General features: G+C 43.6%; 1 protein-coding gene across 2 annotated transcripts in view; it reads left to right on the plus strand.

The window, feature by feature from the left end:
• The window catches only part of CALN1 (calneuron 1), a 751,910-nt gene that overhangs the window by 383,243 nt on the left and 343,799 nt on the right, over positions 1-24,868 (plus strand). For both annotated transcript variants that reach the window (XM_077296429.1, XM_077296428.1), the window contains exon 4: positions 2,201-2,313. In XM_077296429.1, the coding sequence (XP_077152544.1) occupies positions 2,201-2,313 (113 nt within the window). The remainder of the gene's footprint in view (positions 1-2,200; positions 2,314-24,868) is intronic.

Below are 24,868 nucleotides of genomic sequence, written 5' to 3' on the forward strand. Positions count from 1 at the left end.
CTAGGTTGAAAACTGATTATCCCCCAGACATGGATTACAGCATGACACAGACAGGTATGGTATATTGTTTTTTTTTTTTAATTTTTGGTTTATTACAGGAGTTCAAGGGCTTTGGTGGAATTAGGCAAGGTCCTAAGTATTGTTTAATTAAGATTATTAAAGGAGTCTGTGTCTTTCTTTCAATTAAAGGACTTTATTCTTGATGTGTCTTTATTTACAATACAACTGTATCATTAGTAATGTAGAGGTGTCTTATAGACACCTCTCCATTACTAAGCCATGGTCTTGATGTCACCTGACAATACAAAGGTGACATCAACCCCACAAATATTAACCCCACTTGCCACCGCTACAGAGCAAGTGGGAAGAGCTAGGCAAAGCTCAAGAATTGGCACACTAATAGATGTGCCTTTTCTAGGCAGCTGCGGGCTGCTCTTTTTATGCTGGGGGGGGGGCAATATCAATGGCCCCTTACCAGCCTGAGAATACCAGCTCACAATCTGTCTTCTATAGCAAGATTGGTTTTCAAAAATGGGGGGACCCCACACCATTTAAAAAAAATATTTACTTAAATAATTCAAAAATACGGCGTGGGGACCCCTCTATTCTTGATAACTAGCCTTGCTAAAGCTGACAGCTGAGTTTTGCCTGGCTGGTTAGCAAAAACACAGGGGGACCCATGCCTGTTTTTTTTAAATTATTTATTTACCGCAAAGGAGCGGCTGAATACTTCCATCCGCCACTCCTGCTCTCGCTGTTATTAGCGGCAGCAAGTGTCAGATGATGGGAGCAGTTGTCCCATCAGCTGACATCAGTTATCAGAGGTAAACTTTATACCCCCGATTATAGCTGACCACTTACTCTGTCTTTTAACAGAGTGGGAACAGCGGCTCTCTGACCAGAGGGGATGATTTCACCGCCGAATAGAAGCGGTGTTTGCCATGTTGTCTTGCACATTACAGCACAGCAAACACTGGATGTTTGGGCCCACATTCAAGTGAATGGGGTCTGGGTACTGTTCTGGCACCCCAACCCGAACTTTTTGTAACTGTTTGGCCGAATCCACTGGACCCAAACATCCAGGTGTCTGCCCATCTCTAGTTAGCAGTAAAACTGAGTGGGGGGTTTCAAACAGCACCTAAAGATAGGAAGGTACTTGGAGTGCTGGGATCCCCTGGCTCCTTGGCGAGGAGGAGGAAACAAAAACGTGAGAGCTCTGTCTGTCAGGCCTATTGCACCTGACATAGGATTAAATACAGTATATTTTAAAATATATTAATATAAGAAAAACTATCTGTTTCTCTGGATTCAAATTCCCTCAAAGGGATGTTCAATTGGCAATTTTGGAAGATCCTGTAGAAATGAATAGAGAGAGCAGCAATCTTTCTATCCCAGTCAGCGTATGTACCGGATGACCTCTGCCCTCTTGAAAAACATTGGACATATCCCATCAATTTGTTGCAGATGTCCCCCTCACTTATTTGGCCTTATATCCATTTGGTATGCTTGTTATACCTGCAGTTATACATTTTTACTTTACCAGCTACTTTTAGATAGGAAATCTGCGTTGTAAATCTTGTTTGATACCAGTGTTCCCATACTAATTAGTTTGACAGGCTAGCCCACTTTTCCATTACAAAAACTTACATTAAGATATGTATTATCGACTAGGATTTTGAAGAGCATCCCCCTCAAAATGAACATGAAAGGACTCCCCTGAAACCTCCTAAATGTGAACCCCCCTAAATGTAATATTGTTTTCCTTTGTCAATCATTTTTTGCTTACTTCTAGATACATTAATATTGGATTTTTGCCTACATAATTGATTTGCATGAATTTATGAAGAGATCCCATGCACCAGTAGTAAGACTTCGTGCTTTCTTGGTTCAGCTTTCCACGTGGCCAATTTTACATGTAGAGTCCAAGTATCAAAGGTATATTGGTTGAAAAAAAAAATGTTTTGGTTTCATCGGGTCTTTGTTAACCAAAACCTTTGTTGCATTGGATCCTTGGATTCTACATTGATAATTTATTTTTCATAAAAATATTTTCTCACTAGAATTACTGTGGTGTTAAGCTGAGTAATTGTATGTTAGGTGGGTAAACTGCTTATAGAAAGTTAATATAAAATACTGTAACACATGACAATGCTATAAAATGAACTGCAAAAAAATGTTATATGAATTTCTTTTTTTGTAGGGGATGGTCAAGTGGACTTTGACGAATTTATGACAATTCTTGGTCCTAAACTGGTGTCCACAGAGGGTCGGGATGGATTCCTGGGCAATACAATAGATAGTATATTCTGGCAGGTAAGCGCTATATCCTGATCATTTAGAATTCTCTTCTCTGTTGTTTTTCTAAATTGAGAATTAACCTATTTACCGCCTTAGACATATGGTTACATCTAAGGTGGCCTCCCCCTGTTTGCTGCGGGCTTCGGCGATCAGCCTATAACTTTTCAGGCACGTATCAGCTGATGAAATGGGATTATGATCCACCCGCAGCTGTTAACATGTTAAATGCCGCTGTCAATCTTTGAAAGCAGCTTTTAACATGATCGTGCCAGAAACATGTCATTAATCCTGCCCATCGGTGCCCATGTCACATGACTGTGGGTCGCAGCAGACCCCTGTAGTTGTCATTGCCAGATAGATAGTTGTCGGCGCTCATAGCAAGTGAGCATTTCTTCTACACAGAGGACTCTGGTAGTACAGGCGATCAGATGATCGCAGCTTCTAGTCTCTCATGGAGACTACTGAAGAAAGTAAAATGTAAAAAAAAGTTTTTAAAAATATAAAATAACAAAATATATAAAAGTTCAAATCAACCCCCATTTTCCCTATTCAAAATAAAATAATTAAAATAAATTACACATATTTGGTATCGCTGCGTTCAGAATCACCTGATCTATCAATATATAAAAATAATTAAGCTGATCCGTAAATGGCATAAAGAGAAAAAAATCAAAATGCGAGAATTACTTTCGTTTGGGCACCGCTGCATTTAATTAAAATGTAATAACATGCGATAAAAAGATCATATCTACACCAAAATAGTATCTCTAAAAATGTCAGCTTGGCACGCAAAAAAAGAAACCCTCACCCAACCCGAGATCACAAAAAATGGAGACACTACGGGTCTCGGAAAATGGCGATTTTGGTTTTTTTTTTTTAGAAATTTGTTTTTTTTTTTCACCACTTAATTAAAAAAGAACCTATACATGTTTGGTATTTATGAACTCGTAATGACCTGGAGAATCATATTGGCAGTTCAGTTTTAGCATTTAGTGAACATGGTAAAAAAAAAGAAAAAAAACAATTGTAAAATTGCACTTTTTTGCGATTTCCCCGCAATTTGATATTTTTTCCACATTTTTCAGTATTCAGTATACTATATGGAAATGCCAATGGTGTAGTTCAAAAGGGCAACTCGTCCTGCAAAAAAACAAGCCCTCACATGACCATATTGATGATGGAAAAATTAAAAAAGTTATGGCTCTGGAAAGAAGGGGAGCAAAAAACGGATACTCAAAAATGGAAAAACCCAAGGTGGCGAAGAGGTTAATTATAATCTGGTAAACTTAAACCTTGAAACTCAATTCTACCATCATGAATAGCCTATGGGTTAATTTATTTTTTTCCTTGTTTTATGATGATGTAGTAATATAGTTGTAAACACGTTTAATTATTACTTCACTGTTAGGCCATATAGTTATGACATCTTAGAGTTGTTGTTATTATCAGTTTGACATCTAATAAATATGTGATGAACAGTACTGAGATATTTTGAGATTACCAATTACTGATACTTTGAGATTACTAAAACTTCAGCAATTGCAGAAGTCACACGATCGGACGATGTAATGTTAAAAAAAGAACTTTGGTAATAGTAGAACACATTAGAGGCAATTTATAAATATACTGTAATACCAATAAGTATAAACAGGGCTGTCCCAAACACCAGGCAAGGCCGGACAAATGCTGAAACCCACAGTGCCTGGAGGGCCACTCTGCTCAGGTTTCAACTTATTAACAACATACGTGTCCAATCAGTGTAAGTGTAAGGCTCTTCACCAATTAAATATACCGTACCTACTTCTTAAGGGTGTGAGAACCTCCCCCCCAAAAAAACAACAAAGAGATCCATAAAGTTAAACATTTTCAATTCTTATTGACTATTAAAAGAGTAAAATTATATATAACAGTACTAAAAAAAAACAGAGAGATCTCTAAAGACACTGAGGCTGACAGTATTGTGAATGTCACTAATATCTTTACAATAGACTCCAAAACCACTAGTAATATGCCAATGGGTATAATATATTACAGAAATGTAATTGCATATTTATATAGCAGGTGAAACCATAAGAAATGTTTACCCAAAAGATTATAATGATAAATAGTTTCTAAAGAAATCTCACAGGGTTTTATCTTCAGATTAAATAAAATAAATAGATATAAACAGACTGTCTACTTCAATTAGAACATATTAGATGTAACAATAATCAATATAAGAATAAATAATATTATTGCACATAGCCCACAGTGATTTTCAGTAATACCTTACAGCTGGCAGACTTTAAGGCCATTATTTGAACATGAATTGCCATCGCAAACACCAGAACCATACGATCACGATCTCCAGGTGCTGATGGGGTTAAAGAAGGAGCCCCCACACTGTGTTAACCATCCAGATGCTGTAGTCACTATTTACAGCAGTTTTTAAGGGGTTAAACGGCCATTGTCGGTGCCAACACTAATCATGGCTGGTGTAGCAAGTTGTCAGCTAGAGTGTACAGTTGACAGCTGCTGGATTGTCAGCCATCAGATGATGCTATTCTCTTATATCTCAGGTGTCACGGGGCAGAAATAAGAAAACAGGAGATGAGGAATCTGGGCCCCTGAACTGCCCCTCAGGCTAGGGGAAGCCCTGTCTTTCCTTAACTTGGGGTGTACCCTTGAAGGTTGGGAGGCCCAAGTCACCGACCTGTCCCTGTCTCCTGTTAAACCCTGAACTAAACTCCCAACCCCCACCCCAGGAGGTGAACAGTGTAAACAGCACCACAAAGCAAATAAACAGGAATAAACAATATGAGAGTGAGGGGAACACGATACCAAAAGGTGAACGCACAAACTACAAAGTAACAAAACTCAGAACTTAGCTTGGGCACGCCGCTGCAGACTCCACAACACAGATAGCACAGCAACTGAGCTCCAAACACCAGACTTGACTGAAACCAGGAAGCTGCTACTGCGAGGTTGTCTCCTGAAAGGAACTGTATAACCAACAGTTAGCTGATGCACCAGGTGACCTTATAAAGGATGGTGGGAGTGGTCACAAACATCAGCTGACCCAGCAGCAATGCAATGCAATAACACTAGCGGCCACCGGGGGGGAAAACTTCATTAACCCCCGATGACCAGAAAGGAAAAAAGGTTTAAATCAGAAGGAAGCCAGATTTGCCACAGATCCAAACATGGATCGTAACAGTACCCCCCTTTCAATGAGTGGCCTCTGGACACTCAACACCGGGCCTCACCGGATAACAACCTATGGTGAGGACGCCTCGATCCACCAGAGTTCACCTCGGCAATCACCTGACTCTCAGGTTTATGGCAAACGCGGCCTGATGAAAATGCCAGCAACGTAGGCTCCGGAGGCACCACAAATCTTCTGAGCGCCGACCTGGGGAATGAGTTGTGTACATGCATAACTGGGGGTAACTCCAACTGAAAAGTCCCCGGGTTGAGAATGGCCAACACCCGATATGGCCCAATCACCCTGGAACTCCAGGTCCCAGTTGCACACTTCCACCTGATGTTTTTGGTGGACACCCATACGTACTCATTCACACACAGGTCCGGACCTGAACGTTTATTTCCATGCAAATGTTTGCCACAAGACAGAGAATTCTTTGACGAATTGACAACAGAGGTGTCCCCCTGTGTCACTACACTCACAACTCCACAATGCTCCGAGGGAACCACCACCCTCATCTGACCCCTCCTCCTAAGAGGTCTCTGACCCACCGGGTTAACTTGTAGTGAGGGTAAAGTCTTGCCCCTAATCCCTGGCAGCACCTCTGCTGCACCCACTGAAGGAGAAGAGGTAGGTTTTAGAAGAACGGCAGAGATCGTAGCTCCTGGGCAGCAGTCCTTACACGACTGACCCTAGCTGACTACTTTCCTGGACCGCCAGTCTATGACCGGGTTATGTCTTTTCAACCAAGGAAGCCCTAAAACCATGGGAGTTGGTATGCCTTCCAAGACGTAGCATGATAAATACTCTTCATGACAAGCCCCTATACGCAGATGTATATTGTCTACGACTTGTGTAATGCTCCCCTGGCTGAGCGGAGCAGAGTTAATTGGCCTGGACAATTAAGGGTTTCGCTAGCGTCCTACTCATCCGGCCATGGGTCTGGACAAAATGAGCATCCACCAAATTGACTCCTGCTCCACTGTCCACAAGCACCGGAATATTCTCAGTTACCCCACCAATAACCACCTCAGCAGGTAAGGTACACTGAGATGAAAAAATGGAGGAAATATACACACCCTGGTCGCCTCCCTCCCTTGACCAGGAGGACGTGGCTGTCATGATCTCAATGGCAAGAGATCATAGCATCAGCATATATAGGAACTAGCTCTTGGAAGATGGAAACTGAGCTGACCATGAACTAAACCTAACGCACAACTAGCAGTGGCCGGGTAGCATGCCTACGTTGATTCTAGATGCCCAGCACCAGCCGGAGGACTAAATAAAACTAGCAGAGGAAAATATTAGTCCTAGCTCACCTCTAGAGAAATACCCCGAAAGGAGACAGAGGCCCCCCACATGTATTGGCGGTGAATCAAGATGAAATAACAAACGTAGTATGAAAATAGGTTTAGCAAATTTGAGGTCCACTTACTACATAGCAGAAGACAGGAAGGACACTTTCATGGTCAGCTAAAAAACCCTATCAAAACACCATCCAGAAATTACTTTAAAACTCTGGCATTAACTCATAACACCAGAGTGGCAATTCCTGTTCACAAGAGCTTTCCAGACACAGTAACGAAACTACAGCTGTGAACTGGAACAAAAATGCAAAAACAAACATGGACAAGAGTCCAACTTATCTAGTAGTTGTCTAGGAGCAGGAACAAGCACAGAGAGGCTTCTGATAACATTGTTGACCGGCAAGCAACTAACAGAGCAGCAAGGTTATATAGCGACTCCCACATCTTGATGGGAACAGGTGAACAGAGAAGATGAAGACACCAGTTCAATTCCACCAGTAGCCACCGGGGGAGCCCAGAATCCAAATTCACAACAGTACCCCCCCCTCAAGGAGGGGGCACCGAACCCTCACCAGAACCACCAGGGCGATCAGGATGGGCCCTATGAAAGGCACGAACCAGATCAGAGGCATGAACATCAGATGCATTCACCCAAGAATTATCCTCCTGGCCGTATCCCTTCCACTTGACCAGATACTGGAGTCTCCGTCTGGAAACACGAGAGTCTAAGATTTTCTCCACAACGTACTCCAACTCACCCTCAACCAACACCGGAGCAGGAGGCTCAACGGAAGGCACAACCGGTACCTCATACCTGCGCAATAATGACCGATGAAAAACGTTATGAATAGAAAAGGATGCAGGGAGGTCCAAACGAAAGGAAACAGGGTTAAGAATCTCCAATATCTTATACGGGCCGATGAACCGAGGCTTAAACTTAGGAGAAGAGACCCTCATAGGGACAAAACGAGAAGACAACCACACCAAGTCCCCAACACGAAGACGAGGACCAACACGACGACGGCGGTTAGCAAAAAGCTGAGTCTTCTCCTGGGACAACCTCAAATTGTCCACCACCTGCCCCCAGATCTGATGCAATCTCTCCACCACAGCATCCACTCCAGGACAATCCGAAGATTCCACCTGACCAGAGGAAAATCGAGGATGAAACCCCGAATTACAGAAAAACGGGGACACCAAAGTGGCAGAGCTGGCCCGATTATTGAGAGCGAACTCCGCCAATGGCAAAAAAGCAACCCAATCATCCTGGTCAGCAGACACAAAACACCTCAGATATGTCTCCAGGGTCTGATTAATCCGCTCAGTCTGGCCATTCGTCTGAGGATGGAAAGCGGACGAAAAAGATAAATCTATGCCCATCCTAGCACAGAATGCCCGCCAAAATCTAGACACGAATTGGGTCCCTCTGTCAGAAACGATATTCTCAGGAATACCATGCAAACGAACAATATTTTGAAAAAACAGAGGAACCAACTCGGAAGAAGAAGGCAACTTGGGCAGAGGAACCAAATGGACCATCTTAGAGAAACGGTCACACACCACCCAGATGACAGACATCTTCTGAGAAACAGGCAGATCTGAAATAAAATCCATCGAGATGTGCGTCCAAGGCCTCTTAGGAATAGGCAAGGGTAACAACAATCCACTAGCCCGAGAACAACAAGGCTTGGCCCGAGCACAAACGTCACAAGACTGCACAAAGCCTCGCACATCTCGTGACAGGGAAGGCCACCAGAAGGACCTTGCCACCAAATCCCTGGTACCAAAAATGCCAGGATGACCTGCCAACGCAGAAGAATGAACCTCAGAGATGACTCTACTGGTCCAATCATCAGGAACAAACAGTTTATCAGGTGGGCAACGATCAGGTCTATCCGCCTGAAACTCCTGCAAGGCCCGCCGCAGGTCTGGAGAAACGGCTGACAATACCACTCCATCCTTAAGGATACCTGTGGGCTCAGAGTTACCAGGCGAGTCAGGCTCAAAACTCCTAGAAAGGGCATCCGCCTTAACATTCTTAGAACCCGGTAGGTATGACACCACAAAATTAAACCGAGAGAAAAATAATGACCAGCGCACCTGTCTAGGATTCAGGCGCCTGGCGGTCTCAAGATAAACCAAATTTTTGTGGTCAGTCAATACCACCACCTGATGTCTGGCCCCCTCAAGCCAATGGCGCCACTCCTCAAAAGCCCACTTCATGGCCAAAAGCTCCCGATTCCCAACATCATAATTCCGCTCAGCGGGCGAAAATTTACAGGAAAAGAAGGCACAAGGCCTCATCACGGAGCAGTCAGAACTTTTCTGCGACAACACTGCCCCAGCTCCGATCTCAGAAGCGTCGACCTCAACCTGAAAAGGTAGAGCAACATCAGGCTGACGCAACACAGGGGCAGAGGAAAAACGGCGCTTAAGCTCCCGAAAGGCCTCCACAGCATCAGGGGACCAATCAGCAACATCAGCACCCTTCTTAGTCAAATCGGTCAATGGCTTAGCAATATCCGAAAAACCAGCAATAAATCGACGATAAAAGTTAGCAAAGCCCAAAAATTTCTGAAGACTCTTAAGAGAAGAGGGCTGCGTCCAATCACAAATAGCTTGAACCTTGACAGGATCCATTTCAATGGAAGAGGGGGAAAAAATATATCCCAAAAAGGAAATCCTCTGTACCCCAAAAACACACTTAGAACCCTTCACACACAAAGAATTAGACCGCAAAACCTGAAAAACCCTCCTGACTTGCTGGACATGAGAGTCCCAGTCATCCGAAAAAATCAGAATATCATCCAGATACACAATCATAAATTTATCCAAATAATCGCGAAAAATATCATGCATAAAGGACTGGAAAACTGACGGAGCATTTGAAAGACCAAAAGGCATCACTAAATACTCAAAGTGGCCCTCGGGCGTATTAAATGCGGTTTTCCACTCATCCCCCTGCCTGATTCGCACCAAATTATACGCCCCACGAAGGTCAATCTTAGAGAACCACTTGGCCCCCTTTATGCGAGCAAACAAATCAGTCAGCAACGGCAATGGGTATTGATATTTAACCCCTTCACCCCCAAGGGTGGTTTGCACGTTAATGACCGGGCCAATTTTTACAATTCTGACCACTGTCCCTTTAGGAGGTTATAACTCTGGAACGCTTCAACGGATCTTGGCGATTCTGACATTGTTTTCTTGTGACATATTGTACTTCATGATAGTGGTAAAATTTCTTCGATATTACCTGCGCTTATTTGTGAAAAAAACGGAAATTTGGCGAAAATTTTGAAAATTTTGCAATTTTCCAACTTTGAATTTTTATGCCCTTAAATCACAGACATATGTCACGCAAAATACTTAATAAGTAACATTTCCCACATGTCTACTTTACATCAGCACAATTTTGGAACCAAAATTTTTTTTTGTTAGGGAGTTATAAGGGTTAAAAGTTGACCAGAAATTTCTCATTTTTACAACACCATTTTTTTTTAGGGACCACATCTCATTTGAAGTCATTTTGAGGGGTCTGTATGATAGAAAATACCCAAGTGTGACACCATTCTAAAAACTGCACCCCTCAAGGTGCTCAAAACCACACTCAAGAAGTTTATTAACCCTTCAGGTGTTTCACAGGAATTTTTGGAATGTTTAAATAAAAATGAACATTTAATTTTTTTTCACACAAAATTTATTTCAGCTCCAATTTGTTTTATTTTACCAAGGGTAACAGGAGAAAATAGACTGCAAAAGTTGTTGTACAATTTGTCCTGAGTACGCTGATACCCCATATGTGGGTGTAAACCATTGTTTGGGCGCATGGCAGAGCTTGGAAGGGAAGGAGCGCCATTTGACTTTTCAATGCAAAATTGACTGGAATTGAGATGGGACGCCATGTTGCGTTTGGAGAGCCCCTGATGTGCCTAAACATTGAAACCCCCTACAAGTGACACCATTTTGGAAAGTAGACCCCCTAAGGAACTTATCTAGATGTGTGGTGAGCACTTTGACCCACCAAGTGCTTCACAGAAGTTTATAATGCAGAGCCGTAAAAATAAAAAATCATATTTTTTCACAAAAATGATCTTTTCGCCCCCAATTTTTTATTTTCCCAATGGTAAGAGAAGAAATTGGTCCCCAAAAAATGTTGTGCAATTTGTTCTGAGTACGCAGATACCCCATATGTTGGGGTAAACCACTGTTTGGGCGCATGGCAGAGCTTGGAAGGGAAGGAGCGCCATTTGACTTTTCAATGCAAAATTGACTGGAATTGAGATGGGACGCCATGTTGCGTTTGGAGAGCCCCTGATGTGCCTAAACATTGAAACCCCCTACAAGTGACACCATTTTGGAAAGTAGACCCCCTAAGGAACTTATCTAGATGTGTGGTGAGCACTTTGACCCACCAAGTGCTTCACAGAAGTTTATAATGCAGAGCCGTAAAAATAAAAAATCATATTTTTTCACAAAAATGATCTTTTCGCCCCCAATTTTTTATTTTCCCAAGGGTAAGAGAAGAAATTGGTCCCCAAAAAATGTTGTGCAATTTGTCCTGAGTACGCAGATACCCCATATGTTGGGGTAAACCACTGTTTGGGCGCATGGCAGAGCTCGGAAGTGAAGGAGCGCCATTTGACTTTTCAATGCAAAATTGACTGGAATTGAGATGGGACGCCATGTTGCGTTTGGAGAGCCCCTGATGTGCCTAAACATTGAAACCTCCTACAAGTGACACCATTTTGGAAAGTAGACCCCCTAAGGAACTTATCTAGATGTGTGGTGAGCACTTTGACCCACCAAGTGCTTCACAGAAGTTTATAATGCAGAGCCGTAAAAATAAAAAATCATATTTTTTCACAAAAATGATCTTTTCGCCCCCAATTTTTTATTTTCCCAAGGGTAAGAGAAGAAATTGGTCCCCAAAAAACGTTGTGCAATTTGTCCTGAGTACGCAGATACCCCATATGTTGGGGTAAACCACTGTTTGGGCGCATGGCAGAGCTTGGAAGGGAAGGAGCGCCATTTGACTTTTCAATGCAAAATTGACTGGAATTGAGATGGGACGCCATGTTGCGTTTGGAGAGCCCCTGATGTGCCTAAACATTGAAACCCCCCACAAATGACACCATTTTGGAAATTAGACCCCCTAAGGAACTTATCTAGATGTGTTTTGAGAGCTTTGCACCCCCAAGTGTTTCACTACAGATTATAACGCAGAGCCGTGAAAATAAAAATTCTTTTTTTTTTTTCACAAAAATGATTTTTTAGCCCCCAGCTTTTGTATTTTTACAAGAGTAACAGAATAAACTGGACCCCAAAAGTTGTTGTCCAATTTGTCCTGAGTACGCTGATACCCCATATATGGAGGGTAACCACTGTTTGGGCGCATGACAGAGCTCGGAAGGGAAGGAGCGCCATTTGGAATGCAGACTTAAATGGATTGGTCTGCAGGCGTCACGTTGCATTTGCAGAGCCCCTGATGTACCCAAACAGTACAAACCCCCCACAAGTGACCCCATATTGGAAACTAGACCTCCCAAGGAACTTATCTAGATGTGTTGTGAGAACTTTGAACCCCCAAGTGTTTCACTACAGTTTGTAACGCAAAGCCGTGAAAATAAAAATTCTTTTTTTTTTTCACAAAAATGATTTTTTAGCCCCCAGCTTTGTATTTTTACAAGGGTAACAGAATAAATTGGACCCTAAAAGTTGTTTTCCAATTTGTCCTGAGTACGCTGATACCCCCTATGTGGGGGGTAACCACTGTTTGGGCACATGACAGAGCTCGGAAGGGAAGGAGTGCCATTTGGAATGCAGACTTAAATGGATTGGTCTGCAGGCGTCACGTTGCATTTGCAGAGCCCCTGATGTACCCAAACAGTACAAACCCCCCACAAGTGACCCCATATTGGAAACTAGACCTCCCAAGGAACTTATCTAGATGTGTTGTGAGAACTTTGAACCCCCAAGTGTTTCACTACAGTTTGTAACGCAAAGCCGTGAAAATAAAAATTCTTTTTTTTTTTCACAAAAATGATTTTTTAGCCCCCAGCTTTGTATTTTTACAAGGGTAACAGAATAAATTGGACCCTAAAAGTTGTTTTCCAATTTGTCCTGAGTACGCTGATACCCCCTATGTGGGGGGTAACCACTGTTTGGGCACATGACAGAGCTCGGAAGGGAAGGAGCGCCATTTGGAATGCAGACTTAAATGGATTGGTCTGCAGGCGTCACGTTGCATTTGCAGAGCCCCTGATGTACCCAAACAGTACAAACCCCCCACAAGTGACCCCATATTGGAAACTAGACCTCCCAAGGAACTTATCTAGATGTGTTGTGAGAACTTTGAACCCCCAAGTGTTTCACTACAGTTTGTAACGCAAAGCCGTGAAAATAAAAATTCTTTTTTTTTTTCACAAAAATGATTTTTTAGCCCCCAGCTTTGTATTTTTACAAGGGTAACAGAATAAATTGGACCCTACAAGTTGTTGTCCAATTTGTCCTGAGTACGCTGATACCCCCTATGTGGGGGGTAACCACTGTTTGGGCACATGACAGAGCTCGGAAGGGAAGGAGCGCCATTTGGAATGCAGACTTAAATGGATTGGTCTGCAGGCGTCACGTTGCATTTGCAGAGCCCCTGATGTACCCAAACAGTACAAACCCCCCACAAGTGACCCCATATTGGAAACTAGACCTCCCAAGGAACTTATCTAGATGTGTTGTGAGAACTTTGAACCCCCAAGTGTTTCACTACAGTTTGTAACGCAAAGCCGTGAAAATAAAAATTCTTTTTTTTTTTCACAAAAATGATTTTTTAGCCCCCAGCTTTGTATTTTTACAAGGGTAACAGAATAAATTGGACCCTAAAAGTTGTTTTCCAATTTGTCCTGAGTACGCTGATACCCCCTATGTGGGGGGTAACCACTGTTTGGGCACATGACAGAGCTCGGAAGGGAAGGAGCGCCATTTGGAATGCAGACTTAAATGGATTGGTCTGCAGGCGTCACGTTGCATTTGCAGAGCCCCTGATGTACCCAAACAGTACAAACCCCCCACAAGTGACCCCATATTGGAAACTAGACCTCCCAAGGAACTTATCTAGATGTGTTGTGAGAACTTTGAACCCCCAAGTGTTTCACTACAGTTTACAACGCAGAGCCGTGAAAATAAAACATATTTTTTTCCCACAAAAATGATTTTTAGCCCCCCAAATTTTTATTTTCCCAAGGATAACAAGAGAACTTGGACCCCAGAAGTTGTTGTTCAATTTGTCCCGAGTACGCTGATAACCCATATGTTGGGGTAAACCCCTTTTTGGACGCACGGGAGAGCTCGGAAGGGAAGGAGCACTGTTTTACTTTTTCAACGCAGAATTGGCTGGAATTGAGATCGGACGCCATGTCGCGTTTGGAGAGCCCCTGATGTGCCTGAACAGTGGAAACTCCCCAATTCTACCTGAAACCCTAACCCAAACACACCCCTAACCCTAATCCCAACGGTAACCCTAACCCTACCCCTAACCTCACCTCTAACCGTTTAATGAACATTTTCTGACAGTCATAAGTGCCACGTATTTAAGTGCCACGTATTTAAGTGCCACATATTTAAGTGCCACATATTTAAGTGCCACGTGTTTCAGTGCCACGTGTTTCAGTGCCACGTGTTTCAGTGCCACGATATTTCAGTGCCACGTATTTCAGTGCCACGTACTATAAATACTATAACTATGTGGTTATACGTGGCACTGAAATATCGTGGCACGTAAATACGTGGCACTTAAGTACGTGGCACTTAAGTACGTGGCACTTAAATACGTGGCACGTAAATACGTGGCACGTAAATACGTGGCACGTAAATACGTGGCACTTAAGTACGTGGCACTTAAGTACGTGGCACTTAAGTACGTGGCACTTAAGTACGTGGCACTTATATACGTGGCACTTATATACGTGGCACTTATATACGTGGCCACTGAAATATCGTGGCACTTATATACGTATATAAACGTATATTTTAGTGCCACGTATTTCAGGTTAGGGGTAGGGTTAAGGGTAGGGTTTTTTTTTTTTGTTTGTTTTCTTGTGTTTTTCTATAAAAACGCATGCGTCTAAAAACGCATGCGTTTTACCACGTTTACATGCGTTTTTTCACACATGCGTTTTTTTAAAAAACGCATGCAGATAAAAACGCAAGTGTGAAACCAGCCTAAAAGACGCTTTTTATAGCAAAAAAGTTTTTGCGTCTCCACATTTTGAGACCTATAATTTTTCCACATTTTGGTCCACAGAGTCATGTGAGGTCTTGTTTTTTGTGGGACGAGTTGACGTTTTTATTGGTAACATTTTCGGACACGTGACCATTTTTGATCACTTTTTATTCCGATTTTTGTGAGGCAGAAGGACCAAAAACCAGCTATTCATGAATTTCTTTTGGGAGAGGCGTTTATACCGTTCCGCGTTTGGTAAAATTGATAAAGCAGTTTTATTCGTCGGGTCAGTACGATTACAGCGATATCTCATTTATATAATTTTTTTATGTTTTGGCGCTTTTATACGATAAAAACTATTTTATAGAAAAAATAATTATTTTGGTATCGCTTTATTCTCAGGACTATAACTTTTTTATTTTTTTGCTGATGATGCTGTATGGCGGCTCGTTTTTTGCGGGACAAGATGACGTTTTCAGCGGTACCATGGTTATTTATATCCGTCTTTTTGATCGCGTGTTATTCCACTTTTTGTTCGGCGGTATGGTAATAAAGCGTTGTTTTTTGCCTCGTTTTTTTTTTTTTTTTCTTACGGTGTTTACTGAAGGGGTTAACTAGTGGGGCAGTTTTATAGGTTGGGTCGTTACGGACGCGGCGATACTAAATATGTGTACTTTTATTGTTTTTTTTATTTTATTTAGATAAAGAAATGTATTTATGGGAATAATATTTTATTTTTTTTTTCATTATTTTGGAATATTTTTTTTTTTTTTTTTACACATTTGGAAAATTTTTTTTTAAACTTTTTTACTTTGCCCCAGGGGGGGACAATACAGATCGGTGATCTGCCAGTTTGCATAGCACTCTGACAGATCACCGATCTGAGGAAAGTGCAGGCTGCTTCACAGTGCCTGCTCTGAGCAGGCTTCTGTGAAGCCACCTCCCTCCCTGCAGGACCCGGATCCGCGGCCATCTTGGATCCGGGTCTGGGAGCTGCAGGGAGGGAGGTAAGACCCTCGCAGCAACGCGATCACATCGCGTTGCTGCGGGGGGCTCAGGGAAGCCCGCAGGGAGCCCCCTCCCTGCGCGATGCTTCCCTGCACCGCCGGCACATCGCGATCATGTTTGATCGCGGTGTGCCGGGGGTTAATGTGCCGGGGGCGGTCCGTGACCGCTCCTGGCACATAGTGCCGGATGTCAGCTGTGATAATCAGCTGACACCCGGCCGCGATCGGCGGCGCTCCCCCCGTGAGCGCCGCTGATCGCGTATGACGTACTATCCCGTCGGCGGTCATACGGGCCCACCCCACCTCGACGGGATAGTACGTCAGATGTCAGGAAGGGGTTAACAGTGATTTTATTCAAAAGCCGATAATCAATACATGGTCTCAAAGAGCCGTCTTTTTTTGACACAAAGAAAAAACCGGCTCCTAAGGGAGATGACGATGGACGAATATGTCCCTTTTCCAAGGACTCCTTTATATATTCACGCATAGCAGCATGTTCAGGCACAGACAGATTAAATAAACGACCCCTTGGGTATTTACTACCCGGGATTAAATCTATGGCACAATCGCACTCTCGGTGCGGAGGTAACGAACCAAGCTTGGATTCTTCAAAGACGTCACGATAGTCAGACAGGAACTCAGGAATTTCAGAGGGAATAGATGATGAAATGGAAACAACAGGTACATCCCCATGAGCCCCCTTACATCCCCAGCTCAACACAGACATAGCTTTCCAGTCGAGGACTGGGTTGTGAGATTGCAGCCAAGGCAATCCTAGCACCAAATCATCATGTAGATTATACAGCACCAGAAAGCGAATAATCTCCTGGTGATCCGGATTAATACGCATAGTTACTTGTGTCCAGTATTGTGGTTTATTATTAGCCAATGGGGTGGAGTCAATCCCCTTCAGAGGAATAGGAGTCTCCAAAGGCTCTAAATCATACCCACAGCGTTTGGCAAAGGACCAATCCATAAGACTCAAAGCGGCGCCAGAGTCGACATAGGCGTCCGTGGTAATAGATGACAAAGAGCAAATCAGGGTCACAGATAGAATAAACTTAGACGGTAAGGTGCAAATGGAAACAGATTTACCAAGCTTTTTAGTGCGCTTAGAGCATGCTGATATAACATGAGTAGAATCACCACAATAGAAACACAACCCATTTTTCCGTCTAAAATTCTGCCGCTCGCTTCGGGACAGAATTCTATCACACTGCATACTCTCTGGCGATTTCTCAGTGGACACCGCCAGATGGTGCACTGGTTTGCGCTCCCGCAAACGCCTATCGATCTGAATAGCCATTGTCATGGACTCATTCAGACCCGCAGGCACAGGGAACCCCACCATAACATCCTTAATGGCATCAGAGAGACCCTCTCTGAAAGTCGCCGCCAGGGCGCACTCATTCCACTGAGTAAGCACAGACCATTTACGGAATCTTTGGCAGTAAATTTCCGCTTCATCTTGCCCCTGAGATAGGGACATCAAAGTTTTTTCTGCCTGAAGCTCCAAATGAGGTTCGTCATAAAGCAACCCCAAGGCCAGAAAAAACGCATCCACATTGAGCAACGCAGGATCCCCTGGTGTCAATGAAAAAGCCCAGTCTTGAGGGTCGCCCCGGAGCAAGGAAATCACAATCCTGACCTGCTGTGCAGGATCTCCGGCAGAGCGAGATTTCAGGGACAAAAATAATTTGCAATTATTTCGAAAATTCTGAAACCCAGATCTATTCCCCGAGAAAAATTCCGGCAAAGGAATTCTCGGCTCAGATACAGGTGCATGACAAACAAAATCTTGCAAATTTTGTACCTTCGTGGCGAGATTATTCAAACCTGCAGTTACACTCTGAAGATCCATTGCAAACAGGTGAACACAGAGCCATTCAAAGGAGAGAGAAAAAAAAAAAAAAAAAAAAAAAAATTTCAGCAGACTACTTATTTCTCTCCTTTCTCAGCCAAGGATTTTAACCCTTTAGTGGGCCGGTCAAACTGTCATGATCTCAATGGCAAGAGATCATAGCATCAGCATATATAGGAACTAGCTCTTGGAAGATGGAAACTGAGCTGACCATGAACTAAACCTAACGCACAACTAGCAGTGGCCGGGTAGCATGCCTACGTTGATTCTAGATGCCCAGCACCAGCCGGAGGACTAAATAAAACTAGCAGAGGAAAATATTAGTCCTAGCTCACCTCTAGAGAAATACCCCGAAAGGAGACAGAGGCCCCCCACATGTATTGGCGGTGAATCAAGATGAAATAACAAACGTAGTATGAAAATAGGTTTAGCAAATTTGAGGTCCACTTACTACATAGCAGAAGACAGGAAGGACACTTTCATGGTCAGCTAAAAAACCCTATCAAAACACCATCCAGAAATTACTTTAAAACTCTGGCATTAACTCATAACACCAGAGTGGCAATTCCTGTTCACAAGAGCTTTCCAGACACAGTAACGAAACTACAGCTGTGAACTGGAACAAAAATGCAAAAACAAACATGGACAAGAGTCCAACTTATCTAGTAGTTGTCTAGGAGCAGGAACAAGCACAGAGAGGCTTCTGATAACATTGTTGACCGGCAAGCAACTAACAGAGCAGCAAGGTTATATAGCGACTCCCACATCTTGATGGGAACAGGTGAACAGAGAAGATGAAGACACCAGTTCAATTCCACCAGTAGCCACCGGGGGAGCCCAGAATCCAAATTCACAACACGTGGCTCTTTAGATGGTGCAGGTACTTTGGCACGTGCTGGGCAGACATTGATAGAATGACCAGTCTGCCCACAGTAGAAACATGCCCCCACTTCACGGCGAACCACAGACAACCCAGTTTGGGAACCAACTCCTCCCACCTGCATGGGTTCGTCTGCCTTCCCAGGTGTGTCCTCCTCCCTAGCAAAGACTATAGGGGGCACATTTGGTGTATGTCCCTCAAGCGTCTATCCACCTGGATGGCAAGGACATGGCGGCCTCCAACAATCTGGGGGCTACGTACTGCACCAGAGTATCTTGCAACCTAGGGGACAGACCCTGCACAAAATGGCTCCTAAGGGCAGGGTCATTCCACTGTATGTCTGTGCCCACCTCCTGAACTCTGAACAGTACTCCTCAGCCACCCGACCCCCCTGCTTGATCTTACGGAGTCGGGATTCCGCCAGGGAGACTCCATCTGGATCACCATACACCAGAGCCAGAGCCGTAAAAAACTTGTCCACCGACCGTAGGGATGGTGAACCGGTCGGCAGGGAGAAGGCCCAGGATTGGGGATCACCCTTAAGAAGGGAAACAATGATACCCACCCATTGTTCCTCACTCCCTGATGAACGAGGGCGGAGCCTGAAGTACAACTTGCAGGCCTCCTTAAAAACCAAAAATTTATCTCTCCCTCCAGAGAACCTGTCTGGGAGAGATATCTTGGGTTCTGGTTGAGCCTGTACCTGAGCCGAGGCCCAAAACCCCAACAATTGCTGCAGCTGCTGCACCACCTCACCACGCAGCACCTTACACTCATCGGTGAGAGTCTGTAGCAATTGGGCAAAGGCCTGCATTTTGGCCATGGCTCACCAGAAAAAAAAAAGGAACGGTTGGTTATAATGTCATGGGGCAGAAATAGGAAAACAGAAGATAAGGAATCTGGGCCCCTGAACTGCCCCTCAGGCTAGGGGAAGTCCTGTCTTTCCTTAACTTGGGGGTACCCTTGAAGTTAGGGAGACCCAAGTCACCGACCTGTCCCTGCCTCCTGTTAAACCCTGAACTAAACTCCTAACCCCCACCCCAGGAGGTGAACAGTGTAAACAGCACCACAAAGCAAATAAACAGGAATAAACAATATGAGAGTGAGGGGAACACGATACCAAAAGGTGAATGCACAAACTACAAAGTAACAAAACTCAGAACTTAGCTTGTGCACACCGCTGCAGACTCCACAACACAGATAGCACAGCAACTGAGCTCCAAACACCAGACTTAGCTGAAACCAGGGAGCTGCTACTGCGAGGTTGGTCTCCTGAAAGGAACTGTATAACCAACAGTCAGCCCAGCTGATGCACCAGGTGACCTTATAAAGGATGGTGGGAGTGGTCACAAACATCAGCTGACCCAGCAGCAATGCAATGCAATAACACTAGCGGCCACCGGGGGGGGGGGGACTTCATTAACCCCCGATGACCAGAAAGGAAAAAAGGTTTAAATCAGAGGGAAACCAGATTTGGCACAGATCCAAACATGGATCGTGACATCAGGTCAGTTTTAAGTCGTATTGGTGGTCATTAGGGGGTTAATTTATGCCTATATTTTTCTCACTTCACTTCACCAACTTAGACTATTTAGTGCTGATGCATCACACACAAATCAGTTCACAAAAATATTTAAACACAGGTTGTAATGTAACAAAATAGGCAAAAAGCCAAGGGGGGGTGAATACTTTCACAAGCCACTGTACTGATCGTGATTCCCGATGTGGACAGTGATGATAATGCCTGTAAAGAGCACTTAAATATGATGGCGCTATGTAAGTAAAATAAATAATAAAAGCATATGCTGTACGTGAAGAACATAAAATTGTGCTTGTTAATTTGTAAATACTTGTAGATTATATCAGAGTTTGTATTTTTAGATGTGCGGCAGTATGCGCCTATGCGATATGTGCATAGAAATCAAAGGGTCAATAAATTCAAAATCAGGTTAGTTGTAATTTTTAGAATTTATGACTTCATTTTCTCTAGAAGGAATTGTTTTATATAGAAATGAAAAGGTCCATTTTTTGTTAGGATTTAATTAAAAGTGCAAAAAATGTTAAAAAGATGTCAAATAAATGTACTTTAGATACTAAAATGTCCGTGAACCTTTTGATATAACATTCCAAAAGTTAAATCATACTGTGACTTTACTATTGCCCTTCACAGTTTTATTAGGTTGGAAAAAGATTCATATTTTCTGATCCTTGGACTTGCTAGAAATTCAATTAATAATAAAAAATGGACAGAAATGCTGTTTTTAAAGGGCACATGTAGCAGTGGCATTTTTTCTAGTAAATTTAAACAGTATTGTAAATAATTGCATCCAGCATGGAAAGTTATGAAACTAAGCAAATCATTTTTTTAGGGAATTGGTCTATATTTCTGCAAAAATGTATGCAAGAGGCTTCCAAGTGGTTTTTCCCAGTCTACTTTCCTGCATTTTAGCTGTATTTATACAAGTATGAAATACTGATGCTAGCAGTGCAAGATTTAGTATTATTATTATTTATTATTATAGCGCCATTTATTCCATGGCGCTTTACACGTGAGGAGGGGTATACATAATAAAAATAAGTACAATAATCTTGAACAATACAAGTCACAACTGGTACAGGAGGAGATAGGACCCTGCCCCCGAGGGCTCACAATCTACAAGGGATGGGTGAGAATACAGTAGGTGAGGATAGAGCTGGTCGTGCAGTGGTTTGGTCGATACTGTAGGTTGTAGGCTTGTCTAAAGAGGTTGGTCTTCAGGTTCTTTTTGAAGGTTGAGAGTTCCAGTGTAGGGGTGATGCGCGACAGAAATCTTGTATGCGATTGTGGGCAGAGGAGATAAGAGGGGAGTAGAGAAGGAGATCTTGTGAGGATCGGAGGTTGCGGGCAGGAAAGTACCATGAGACGAGGTCACAGATGTATGGAGGAGACAGGTTGTGAATGGCTTTGTATGTCATGGTTAGGGTTTTGTGCTTGAGTCTCTGGGTAATTGGGAGCCAGTGATGGGATAGACATAGGGGAGAGGCCGGGGAATAGCGGGGGGGGACAGGTGGATTAGTCGGGCAGCTGAGTTTAGAATAGATTGGAGGGGTGCGAGAGTGTTAGAGGGGAGACCACAGAGCAGGAGGTTACAGTAGTCGAGGCGGGAGATGATGAGGGCATGGACTAGGGTTTTTGCAGATTCAGATTAGTACTTGTCGCCTCTGAGTGTTATGCTAATCAGAACATCATCAGTACTCCAAATGTGTACATTCTAATATCAGTGTGACTGAAGGCAGGAAATGTGCAATATTTGTGCCGAATTTATGTTTGGCGATCGATTTCCGAACAAACTCGCTCATCACTAGTGTTGAGCATTCCGATACCGCAAGTATCGGGTATCGGCCGATACTTGCGGGTATCGGAATTCCGATACCGAGATCCGATACTTTTGTGGTATCGGGTATCGGTATCGAAACAACATTAATGTAAAAATGTGTAAAAGAGAGAATTAAAATAAAAAAATATTGCTATACTCACCTCTCCGACGCAGCCTGGACCTCAGCGAGGGAACCGGCAGCGTTGTTTGCTTAAAATTTGCGCTTTTCCTTCCTTACGTGAAGTCCCGGCTTGTGATTGGTCGCGTGCCGCCCATGTGGCCGCGACGCGACCAATCACAGCAAGCCGTGACGTAATTTTAGGTCCTTCAGGATTTTAAAATTACGTTCTGGCTTGTGATTGGTCGCGTCACGGTCACATGGGCGACGCGACCAATCACAAGCCGTGACGTCACGGGAGGCTGGACACGCGCGCATTTTAAAATGCGCGCGTGTCCTGCCTCCCGTGACGTCCCGGCTTGTGATTGGTCGCGTCGCCCATGTGGCCGCGACGCGACCAATCACAGCAAGCCGTGACGTAATTTTAGGTCCTTCAGGATTTTAAAATTACGTTCTGGCTTGTGATTGGTCGCGTCACGGTCACATGGGCGACGCGACCAATCACAAGCCGTGACGTCACGGGAGGCTGGACACGCGCGCATTTTAAAATGCGCGCGTGTCCTGCCTCCCGTGACGTCCCGGCTTGTGATTGGTCGCGTCGCCCATGTGGCCGCGACGCGACCAATCACAGCAAGCCGTGACGTAATTTTAGGTCCTTCAGGATTTTAAAATTACGTTCTGGCTTGTGATTGGTCGCATCGCGGTCACATGGGCGACGCGACCAAACACAAGCCGGGACGTCACGGGAGGCAGGACACGCGCGCATTTTAAAATGCGCGCGTGTCCAGCCTCCCGTGACGTCACGGCTTGTGATTGGTCGCGTCGCCCATGTGACCGCGACGCGACCAATCACAAGCCAGAACGTAATTTTAAAATCCTGAAGGACCTAAAATTACGTCACGGCTTGCTGTGATTGGTCGCGTCGCGGCCACATGGGCGGCACGCGACCAATCACAAGCCGGGACTTCACGTAAGGAAGGAAAAGCGCGAATTTTAAGCAAACAACGCTGCCGGTTCCCTCGCTGAGGTCCAGGCTGCGTCGGAGAGGTGAGTATAGCAATATTTTTTATTTTAATTCTTTCTTTTACACATTAATATGGATCCCAGGGCCTGAAGGAGAGTTTCCTCTCCTTCAGACCCTGGGAACCATCAGGAATACCGTCCGATACTTGAGTCCCATTGACTTGTATTGGTATCGGGTATCGGTATCGGATTAGATCCGATACTTTGCCGGTATCGGCCGATACTTTCCAATACCGATACTTTCAAGTATCGGACGGTATCGCTCAACACTACTCATCACTAATGCTGCAGGGCAAGTGGGAAGAGTTGGGCAAAGCGCCTGATCAGGGATTATTGCCTTATAAATTATAAGCCTTGCTGGTGTTTTTTTTCTATGCACTCATTGCCTGATTCACGTTTTGTATGGTGTTCTGTACTTAGAAATTGATATAAGTAAGCAAAATTAAATAATCAAATGTGTCCATTCATAGTATCTCTGTAGACTTTACATTACTAAGGCTGGATTTACCACTTCTGAACTCTCCAGTGCTTTATTTACATCTATTTCTGAGTGGTTTTTGAAGTATGTTTGAGGTCATTGTCCTGCTGGAAGACCCATGAACTACTACGAGGCAAACCCAGCTTTATGACTCTGGGCAATACATTGCGACCCAAAATCCTTTGGGAATCTTCACATTTCAAGGCACTCAGAGCCACAGGCAGCAAAACAACCCCAAAATATCTTTGAATCTCTGCAATATTTGACTGTAACTACTGTGTTTTTTATTTGTAGTCCTCATTCCATTTCCACCAAACAGTTGAATTATATGGTTTACCATAAAACTCTATCCTGGTCTCGTCTATACACAAGACACCTGCTGGCCCTCTAACAATAAAAAGGGCCATCTGATGGCCATCTACAAATAGTGAGGGTCGGCTAATGGCTCTGCAAAAAACAAAAATGAATTTCAATGTGTGTGATCATGTCTCACACACCACATGGTCAGATAAGCTATTAAAATGATAAAATTACCTTTTCTGTGGAATATTTTTTTCACCTTTGAAAGCAATGCAAATGTGCAAAAATACTGCAAAAACACTTCATGTGACCTTAACCCAAAGTGTGGAGGAGCATTTTTTCCTCCTATTTATTTTGCCTTATATACAATTCATTATCCTGGAAAGAATGTGTCTTAACATTTTTTCCAGTCAAATCCATTTTAAGTGCGGTTTTGTATGTTTTGTCAGTCAGTAAAAGTAGCGTAATACTCTGACAACATTGTTCACAGCAGCGACCTGAGATCTAGAGATGCTTCCAGGGGTCTTCTCCATGCTGTTCCTATGCCATTTCAGCGCTTGACTTTCATTATACTCATTACTCGGGTCGAGCACCCGAGCATTTCATTTAGTTTGACTCGAGTATCGAGTACTCGAGCATTTTAGTGCTCGCTAATCACTATTTACCGCCTGTCAGCGAGCTGCTTCCCAGGCTCACTTCACTGTAATTAGAAACAAGACCTCAGATACAGAAACCATAACTACATAGAAAATAGTCCTGTCTGGATCATCCAGGACTTATCGGGATAATACCCTGAGATACTTCAAATACAATCAGAACCAAAAAACATGAAGTAATA

This window comes from Ranitomeya variabilis, chromosome 3 (assembly GCF_051348905.1).
Source record: "Ranitomeya variabilis isolate aRanVar5 chromosome 3, aRanVar5.hap1, whole genome shotgun sequence".
In the NCBI taxonomy this organism is placed as follows: Eukaryota; Metazoa; Chordata; class Amphibia; order Anura; family Dendrobatidae; genus Ranitomeya; species Ranitomeya variabilis.